The sequence below is a fragment of the Ruditapes philippinarum genome, unplaced genomic scaffold (genome assembly GCF_026571515.1).
Source record: "Ruditapes philippinarum isolate M1 unplaced genomic scaffold, ASM2657151v2 ctg3803_1_1_1_1, whole genome shotgun sequence".
NCBI lineage: Eukaryota > Metazoa > Mollusca > Bivalvia > Venerida > Veneridae > Ruditapes > Ruditapes philippinarum.
This window is the reverse complement of record NW_026851545.1, coordinates 57,553-67,699: the sequence shown is the minus strand read 5'-3', so window position 1 is coordinate 67,699 and position 10,147 is coordinate 57,553. Positions and strand designations below refer to the sequence as shown.

The 10,147-nt window shown below is 29.9% G+C and overlaps 1 protein-coding gene across 1 annotated transcript; it reads right to left on the bottom strand.

Annotated features, from left to right (window-relative positions):
- Positions 1–298: 298 nt before the first annotated feature.
- Positions 299–5,697, bottom strand: LOC132742316 (protein jagged-2-like). Its single transcript, XM_060730718.1, has 7 exons — positions 5,652–5,697; positions 4,712–4,746; positions 4,447–4,544; positions 2,985–3,152; positions 2,308–2,354; positions 1,717–1,830; positions 299–423 (listed from the first exon to the last, which is right to left on the bottom strand). Exons 2-7 carry the CDS (start codon positions 4,712–4,714, stop codon positions 299–301), a joined length of 555 nt encoding a protein of 184 aa, XP_060586701.1. The 5' UTR covers positions 4,715–4,746; positions 5,652–5,697.
- Positions 5,698–10,147: the final 4,450 nt, after the last annotated feature.

Genomic DNA, 10,147 nt, shown 5'->3' with positions numbered 1-10,147 from the left:
TTTTTATAAAGATATAACCGAATTTAACATTTCATATTAACAAAGGGAGATAATAAACAAATATTTTCTATAAAGTCTAAGTCAAATTTTTCAATAAGAAATGAATGCATATATTTTAATGATTACATATAATATAATTATACAAATATTTTCAGTACATATTTACATATTCTTCGATGTTTGAAAATTGTTTTATAAGCATTATCATATAAATATATATAATTTCCCTTAAGATGTATACAACCTCAAGTACAACATACAGGATCTTTAACTGCTTTTATACAATATATTATTCATTTCATTTATTTAACTCACTTATTTCGCATGTTCTTCCAGTAAATCCAGGTTTACAATAACATACTCCATGTAAACAAGCATACGTAGTATTACGTACACATGGATCTGGAACACACGGGTCTGTCCCTGAAGATATATTTCATTGACATTTTCAATGTATAAACCTAAAATATTTTATTTAAACAAAATATAACATTATTTAATTGAATCTAACGACGAAGTAGACTTTAATGACACTGTGCCACTCGTCTTTTTGCCGTCCTTTTTATACATCATATACATGTGTGTCAAAAAAATAAAAAAGGCAAAAGTGTAGTAAATATAGCATAGATAGCATACAGATTAATAGAATCTATTATTGGGATAGATAGAGGATAGGGAAATCCCAACCCGAGGATGTTTGGTTCCCGATGGAAACCGATTGTCCTATCCTCTATCTAACCAAATGATTGATTATTTTTCTCAATCACCGGGACACACAAGAAACAAAATGTAAATATCAGTGAAACTACTTCCTATGTGCATTACAACATAGTTTAAAAGGCGGGCGGGATTAGGCGCCTTACTTTCTATGGTTGACAAAAAGCGTTTTACTGTCCACACAAAATATACTGATCCAGTTTATGTGTCTTAAAGTTCAATGAAAATAAATTCAGATAAGATAAAAAAGCAAGGTGATCATGATTAAACCTTCAATATTTAAAGTGGAAAATGTCATAATATTAGTGTTTATTAAGAATTCAGTCCATACTTCAAACAATTAAAAATTGTTTTACCGTTTGCGAAGATTTCCTACTGATTCATTTTCTTTTTGCCAAATATTCGATTAAAATGAGATTTGTCATCAAAAAGAATCGTTATCTTTAAAGAAAACATGGATGATTTCCAGGCAAAGTTTCATAATATCCGATTTTAAGAAGAATTTCGCGAAATTTTAAAGTGCGCCAAAGTGTGTTGTCAAAATAGAGGTAAATATCGCGAATGTGTAAGAAAACATAAAAAAGTGCTGCAAGTGAAGTGTAATATAAGCCTATGTGAAATGAGATTTTCCAACACCGCTTTTTTAGTAAACTTTAAGGATTTTTCTATCTGGTTAGTGAGAAATGTTTGTTTCCAGATTTTAAACCAATTTTAGGATTGAATTTATACGGGAGGTATGTACACATAAACAAATATGTTTTATGTTAACAAAAAAGGTGCAAGAAAGATGAAATATGATAAGTACATTATTTTATTAAATATGATGAGTGACAAGTATTTTATTACGAAGCTGGATATTTTTAGATAATCATCGACATTGTAAGAAATTGCTTTATTTCTAGGATACTACGAGATACATAGAAAACCGCTGGTTTATTCTACAGCTTGGAATGCTACAGCCACAATGTCACGGATATTGTTCCTTTTGCTAATACTTACATATCTCGCAAATTTTGCCAGTTGATCCAGGTCGGCAAATGCATTTAAAATTCCCGGTCCTACTATCAGTGACGCAGGTGGCGTAGTTTTTACACGGTGCTGACATGCACGCATCTGTTAAATATCAATTTTGCTACACATTTAAGAAATATTTTTCTGGACATTCACAACAATTATTAGTAGCTTAATATCCGAGGATATCAAAATATTAATTATAGCGTGTACATAATTGTCTTTAAAATTGTTCATTTGACAAAAAAATATTTTCGAGATATTGTAAGAATAAAAAACAAACAAACAAATAAACAACTTCACCAATTGGACTTATGTAAAGTTCAGCAATGAAAATGTAGAAATCCCTCACGTTTAAGGGAAGACTGCAACACTAAGTTATAAAGCTTTTTTCTAATATACCTACGTGACAGATACAATGAATAAGGATCAATTTCATCTCCTTTCTATTAGGCTTTTTCACAAAAATCTGAAATATTATTTTTTTGCAAAGTTCTAGTTACAGCCAAGTAGCCGATCGAAGCTTTCGTACGATTTCATTTTGACAAATCTTTTTTCTTAATAATATAAAATAATTACCTGTAGGGTCTATATGGCTGGTGATGCAAACTTTTTCACTTTCAGCTCTGTAAAGATGAACAATTTAGCAAGTACAATTTTGTTGGTAAAAGAGTGTTGAGATGCTGAGGTGTATACCTTTGCATTGTTTTTCATTGAGCTTTGATGTACGTTAACAGATGTATACTTTGATATATAGATAGGTCAATTACAAAATCAAATATAAGCAATCGGACAATAGACTGTCATTGATGTATGTTTTATCAAATAGAGTTTGCAGACAAAAAACGAAGGATAATATATATTCAAATATTTGGAAACAATATTATTTTGATAGTTTTTTTATCAAACCACTTCTTTTTTGAATTATAATATCTATAACTAGCCTGAGGTCAACTTCGGTCATATCACTGCTGTTACAATAAAATGATATTTCATAACTCTATTTTAGTTCAATCAAATTATATAATATAATAATGTGTTCTATGTTCTGCTATATTTAATGTTCATAATACATAGTAAATATGAAAACCATACACAAGTTAACTGTGGATTTTCAGGAACTGAGGATTTATTAATCTTTATTTAACATCTTTACATTTAACACGTAAATGTTAACTGGTTAAGAAAAAAAATTACAATTCTGTCGTATCGGTTATAAAATGATTCATAATGAAATAAATGCATCTAGAAATTACCCAATGATATCTTTTGCTATCAAGCAAATTTTCTTGTTTCCCAGCACAAAAGATTTAAATTGAAGCTCTGCTTGGTAAACTGGCTGACCTTTATGTGTAACATTCTTGATCTTGCTGATCTGGTACTTATCAATGAAGCTTTCAGTCACCTGTATGTCATTCACTTTTCTGCAATGAATTGTTATATCTTTTTTGATATTGTTCTGTATATAGGCTTTATTATAAATGTGTTAAGTATCTATTTCCTAAATATCTCAGTGGGTAAAGATCTCAAAGTCGTGGGTTTAATTTTTAGTTTTCACTTTTTGGCATTTTCTAGTTGAATGGTTCCAGTATTCCTAAACCACCCTTAGGATATGTTGCCTGCTTTTTAATTATCTTTTTGACGTCTTATCTGTGATATGCAGGCTTCATAACCTCTAATCCCCTTTCAAAATTCCAGTTTATTTAGTTCCGCCCATTGTTTTCACGTTTAGGGCACACGCATTCTTTTACTAAGGGACCATATGCCGCTTTTCAGGGAATGGCACGTAAGTGTCACATTGAAGGTTTCATGATTACCGCCGTATGAACGCATCTGCGGATGTTTCTAAATTAAAATTTCACCATTACTATGATGAAATGTTGAGTTCTGCTTAGTTCGGTGCTAAGGGGCGTGGATCGTGCTTTGCACATTACAGTACCGTCCATAAACAGGCTCAATCAAACCGAGCCTGCAACATTTTTTAATTTTGCCGTTTTGGTCTTTCATTAGGGATTCATATTTTTTCTATTTTAATACCTACTCTTGTCATTTAATTTTTAATAATTTGATTTATTTAATGTTTATATAATTTTTCATTTTCATTCATTTTTTTTCAAAAAAGTGCTTTCATTTTCATTCTAAAATTTTCTTTCTCTAAGCAGTTTTATCTTCTAAATTGTTCATTAATAGCAAATAAATGTGTTTACTTCAAAGTGTGTGTTCTAATTTGTAATATTGTATAATGTTAATATACTAAGTGTGTGCTATTTGACTTATAATATCGTAAAGCTAACATAAAGATATATAAGTTTAAATTCTGTTATTCTGTGTGAAATGTATTTTAAACATATTGTAATATTCTGCTGTAAACATTAACTATTAATTAAATGTACGTTGTAAAAAAATAAATTTCGTGCTGTAAGTTAAACTTTAAATTATTTGTTAAATTTATATCGTAAATAATTGTAAGTTAAACTTTCATATTTTGTTTGTATTATTGTAAATAACTGTTTTTCTTTAATTAAAACTTGTAAAATTTGTTGCTGTGTTATCTTCTCTGTTTATGTAACTCGTAGCAATATATTCTTTCGAAATTCATATCATAACTGATATTTCTTTTTACAAAATTACTGTATATAACTCGGTAATAAAAGACCAAAAATTAATGTGCAAACTTATCTTCAATAATTGAGATAATTGAGATATAATTATACTCACACAGATGAAACGATGTATATAGGAAGTAAACATGTAGTATGAATTGTGCAGTTGACCATCTGATGTGGAGAAGGTATATCTACGAAATATGGTTTCCCCTATAATGGTAAATATAAATAACTTTAACTGAATTTTGCAACTTAGTTCTTCAGAGATAAATCATAATTCCAAAGAACAAGTATGGAAGAATTCGACTTACATAATTATAATGGTTAAATTGAAATTGAAAATCGCTTGTGAGTATAATATCTGTTATAATACATACCATTACAGAATTAGAAGAGTAATTGTAAACGTCAGCTGTAGAAAGAAAACAAATACGATTTCTTTGAATTCATTTATATTGAAAGTTTTTTGGGGTGAATTTGAATTAATATAAATTTGTAAATTAAGAAGAGTTCTTCTTGTCTCAAACACACGTTCTTTTCGTGGTTGTCATCTTTAGAAAAGGATGAAAATACAATGTACATAAAAATGGCATTTGACATTCTTCTTTCATCAGTTTAAGATATGAATACTAATAAAAAATAATGGAAAACGCGTTGTTAATAAAGAAGACAATATTCTATGTCTAAAACGACAGTTTCTTTTGATTTAGTACATTTCTTAATTTAAATGATACAATATATAAAACCGTATCAATTTCAAACGATTACTGATGATAGTTTTACATAAGAGGAATGTCAAATATGAATGCATCTGGATCATTATAATGTTAAATATTGCGAAAAACAGGAGGATATGAAGGTTATCGGATAGATATATAACATGTTTATGAACATGACTTCGACTCCCCGCCCGTCGGCGGCCTTAAATAACGCACAAGGGGACTATAGTGTGAGACTTTCTGAATCAGAAAAAGTCGTATTCCTCAGCATTCACCAGATCTGGCCCCTTTTGACTTTGTTTTGTTTCAAAAACTAAAACAAATCACCTTTCAGGTCGCAAATTAGTTCAACGAAAATGCCTAGGTTCTGCAATAGTCCAGTGTCTTCACAGTAAAAATAAAAGGACAATAAAAATGCCTTCAAATATTGGAACGAAAACTGAAACTGTCGCAAGTAAATACTTTGAGAGAACAACATTAAAACTATTGAAACCTATGAAGAATCAATTTACATTCATTCTCGAAAACTCCTCGTGTAATAAAACAAATCATGATAGAATGTTTTACAATGAATACAAAATATATAATTGTTACGTACGTCGGACATGTAGCAAGAAACATCTATCATCTATGGAATTTTCTCTGGAATTAAAAATCAAATAAAAAAGTCGCTTAACACAGAGATTTTACTGTCTCTATGTTTCTGTTGATTCTATGTTTCTTTAAAAAATATTGAAAACCACTACTCAGTCTCTTTGTAAATAAGAAATAAACATGCTTTGGCTTCATTTAAAGTAGATACATGCATGTTATGTTTTAAACTCTAAACACTATTAGTGATCACAATATAAATAATTATATATTGTCTTTAAAAGAAACTGGCAGTCTTTTTTAAGACAAGACCAACATCACTTGACCTTTAATAAGAAATGCATGCTTCCAATACAAAATTTGAATTTTTACTCAAATTGAAAACATTCAGTAAGGATATAATGGATTTCCATCAATTTCTGTGATATAGAACATTTGACTCAAAGATGAGCAAAGTTTATCTTTAAAATCGATAATTAAGTTATCTTGAAACAACTTTGCGATGCATTCTTTTATAAAAGATAAGTATGTTACAATAAATAAAACAACATTTCAGTTTAAAATAAGGACGACCCAAGTGTGCTTGAACCATCCACGAACAACGTCAGTAAAACTGAGTCCGCAAATTTTAATTTTCTTTTGGGTGGTAAATTTTATGTATTTTATATCATATTAAATGCTCGGAAACTATAATTTTAATTTTGGTTATTAAATGACTAGGTAAAACGGGAAACGAAAGAATATTATAGGACAGCATGAAAGCTTAGTAGATGAAGACAGAACCGATAACCATATAAAATTTGTAAACACGTAAAAATACTTATAATTAAAACAACACTAACGAACCTAAGCTCAATCTTAGTTAAGCTCAACATTGCTTACCCGGTACTGTCAATGACTCTAAAACATGCAATATGCTCCCTAATATCTGCAATTGTAGGTTTCCATGACACTTTGGTAAAAACATTTTCTTGCCGTTTAGGATCCTGTTGAATTTTATTGTTCAATATTCTATCCTTAAGTATTCCAAAGGTTTTAAATGCAACAATTGTACTGTAACACAAAAGTATGTGATGCTATTAACAGAATGCTTGAACAATTTGCGATCTAATACAGCGTGAATACATAAAGTTCTCAAGCCATTTCAATTACATGTATGTTTGTATGCATTCTAGACTTAAAAATGATCCGCCCTTTCATGTACTGAGAGTACGGACCACGTCATGTCCTTAAAGTTTACCAAAAGATGACCTTAAAATTTTGAATTCAGTAATTCACTGAATGATACTAAATATGCATGCAAGTCGATTTTTGTGATGTTTACTATTTTGATGCGAGGGAGGCCAATGAGACCATTATATGCATCATGGAGGAAAGAGAAAAATGAATCGTTGTGGCAAAATGAATGATCATATCATTTGGGCGAGCTTATTATAACTGATACGGTTATGCAACTCGTACTGGTACCTGACACATGTATTCTGTATGCAAACCCTACACGAAAGAGCATTCTTTCCAGTTTTGCACAGACAAATTCTGTAATTTAAGCAAAGGAAAGTGGTTTCGTATTAAATTTTGGTAGAAAACGGCGACTATATTTGTAACAGTTTCATAGAATATCTATGATAGAAGAAGACCTTAAAATCTGAAAAAAGTCAATAATTGAACAGATAAGACCACATTTATTTTTAATTATTCTTGTGTTGCTATATTATGATAAATAGATTATGAATGATATTTGAGCGACACTGTTAAACCATTTTTGTAAATATCTTATGAGACTTATTTTATTTCATTATTTTTGTTTAATTATGAACAGTATCACCCTGTTCTAGAGTTATGAAATATATTATTAGTAACACTTTGCTGATAAGACATACGAGTACATGTACATTGTGAATGGTAAGCAAAAGATATGACGGATGATAAAATGCAAATCATAGTAATTTTGTATAAATAATTACAAAATCTTTTTTATTTAACAGTTTAATACTCTGTATTGACAAGCCCGCCAGGTGACTAAAATGGGTAAACAAACACAAGCACTGCTGAAATAAATTCTACAATTTACTATAGAGAATGAAGGAATACACAACATCTTGACCACATAAATTAATTATTACTGATAAGCTAAAGTATAAGATATAATTACAAGTCTTTTTCCAGCTTGCAATGCAATTATCCATCAAAGTTTTATTGTGTTTATAAATATTGTAAATGCTTGAAATGTTACATTTGTTTCTACAAATGTACATGACGCATTTGCTTGTTTATTTAAAGTGTGAGGTGAAGAAGAGCAATTCATAGGAAAATCACGGCTATGGCATGAATGTTATAAATAGTGTAAATGCTTTAAAGGTAACATTTGTTTCTACATTCATTTATACATTATTGAATCCTTGTGTTCAACAACAAAATTGATTCATCAAATCAACAATATATCAGTGACAATATAACAGTGTTGAAATACGTTTCGTTTGAAACGACTCAATTCCATATCAACGGCCTAGTCAAAATGAAGCGGTGAAGCGATGTCTTTCATTTTGTAACTGCCTATATTCATTTATTGATAAATATCTATTTATCAAATAATTGTTATATTTATTGCCGAACTACGATTTAACAGTTTGTATCATAAAAAGTGTTTTGTTATTGGTAAAGAACGATTAAAAATTATGCTATGTTACGATTAAACAATCAAAGAATGGTTTAAAGTAATGCAAATAAGCCTATTTTACAAGCCTATTTAGAGGGGTAACTAACTGCAAGCTTCATATACCAAAATGTTCGTCTGTGTCTGTAGTTTCTGGAACGGATATTTATTTGACCAAACCCCGTCAAAGATGGCCGCCTTATCCCTAAATATTCTAGAATGTAAATGTTGGTTTATTTCTGTTTTAAGTTTTGTAAATCAATTGAAATTTTACATGAAATCTATTATTTTTAACCTACTCATGCCTTAAATTTTTACTTAAATACATTTTTTCTAGTTTGCATCGTTTAAACTAAATAACATTCATGATTTCGTTTAATACAGCTTTAAAATGTATTTATACATTTTTAGAATAAGTGAACTATGTCATGTATGTATTATATGAATCTAAACCCATATACAAAGTGGGTGTTGTATTACGAACGGGGTTTAGCTGTAAATAATATACTTCTTTGTTTTGTATTTATATATTTTAAAGTGATATTACCAAATTTAAATATTTTGAATTGGTTAGAAATGATACATCTTGCTTTTCATAGATAATGCCCTGCATATGTGTCTAAATGTTGAAATACGAGTATCTCTTTCTACTTTTTTATGCACAGATTAAGGAACTAATTCACAGACCTGTATTTCGGTATTTGCGGTGACCTTGTGCTAGCTTTTGATTAAAGTTATGTTTGCATTTTTGTTTCTCCTTAGCCATAAACATTCATTGTTAGACTTCAAATGTGAGTTTTGGATTATACTTGTAGGTCACTGTTCAAAACCCATAACCCAAGCATTGATTTGAAAATAAATATATCCCTTTATTAATTTAAAGAATTTCTCGGAGGTAATTCACTTGAAACTAAACACACCTTCGAGATCATATTGTGGGCTTCTTCCCTTTAACATGTTTTTTTTAAAGAATTTTACTACTTTGTGTAATAAGAGAATTCCTTCATTATGCAGGCTGTTGAATTGGAATATTCGAGCGTGCTATCCGACTTGCAGTTCTTGTTCTAAGGCATTGGCTAATCTTATGATAATTTACAAATGAATCATATTTAGAGTTTTGTTATTCTGGATAACGTGTATAATATACAGTGTATACATTGAAATAAATGTAAAAATTAATTTGGTGGATCATTTGAAATGGGTTGGGAATTCATTTTGCAGTAAAATACTTTCCTGCTAAACTGGATCTGAAATATGAATAAAATAATATGGTGAGTGAATTGAAAATATATATTAGTTTTATTTCTAGCTCAGTTATTTGAAAATTAGCCAATTACCAACTGAAATATTTACAAAGTCCATTGACATACGGCTTAAAACTATGGCTTTGAAACTTTGCAATCTTGCTTACCATCATGCCCTCAACATGTACACAGAAGGAGGTAACTCTATCAAGCATTTTGACAGAAATTTGCCCCTTTTACGATTTACAATTTGTGAATTACTTCTTCCTAATCTTAACCTGTTGACAGGTCACTTTATGAAGCTTTTTTTACAATATTATACATTTTTTACTATCAAGTACTGAGAATATTCGAGCACGCTGTCCTACTGACAGCTCTTGTACATGATTTAGAGATGTATTTTTTTCAAGTTTGTTTTCATGGGATGAATTAAAAAGAGCTTTCATTTGGACGACAATAGCTTAACTTTTCACTGGCGGATACTTGATAGTAATAAGTGCTAGGGGGCGTAGACGGTAGCTTGCTCTTTCCAGTACCGTCCATGAATAGGCTCAATCAAACCGAGCTTGCAACAACATGTTTCAAGTGTTGTGTGGCAACCGTAAA

Bases quoted from the DNA above. Each gene is read 5' to 3' on its own strand.
- LOC132742316 (XM_060730718.1), bottom strand. The intron at 3,153-4,446 runs GTGAGTATAATT...AATTCATTGCAG, and splicing joins ATATACATCGTTTCATCTGT to AAAAGTGAATGACATACAGG. The intron at 1,831-2,307 runs GTAATTATTTTA...GATATTTAACAG, and splicing joins CAGCCATATAGACCCTACAG to ATGCGTGCATGTCAGCACCG.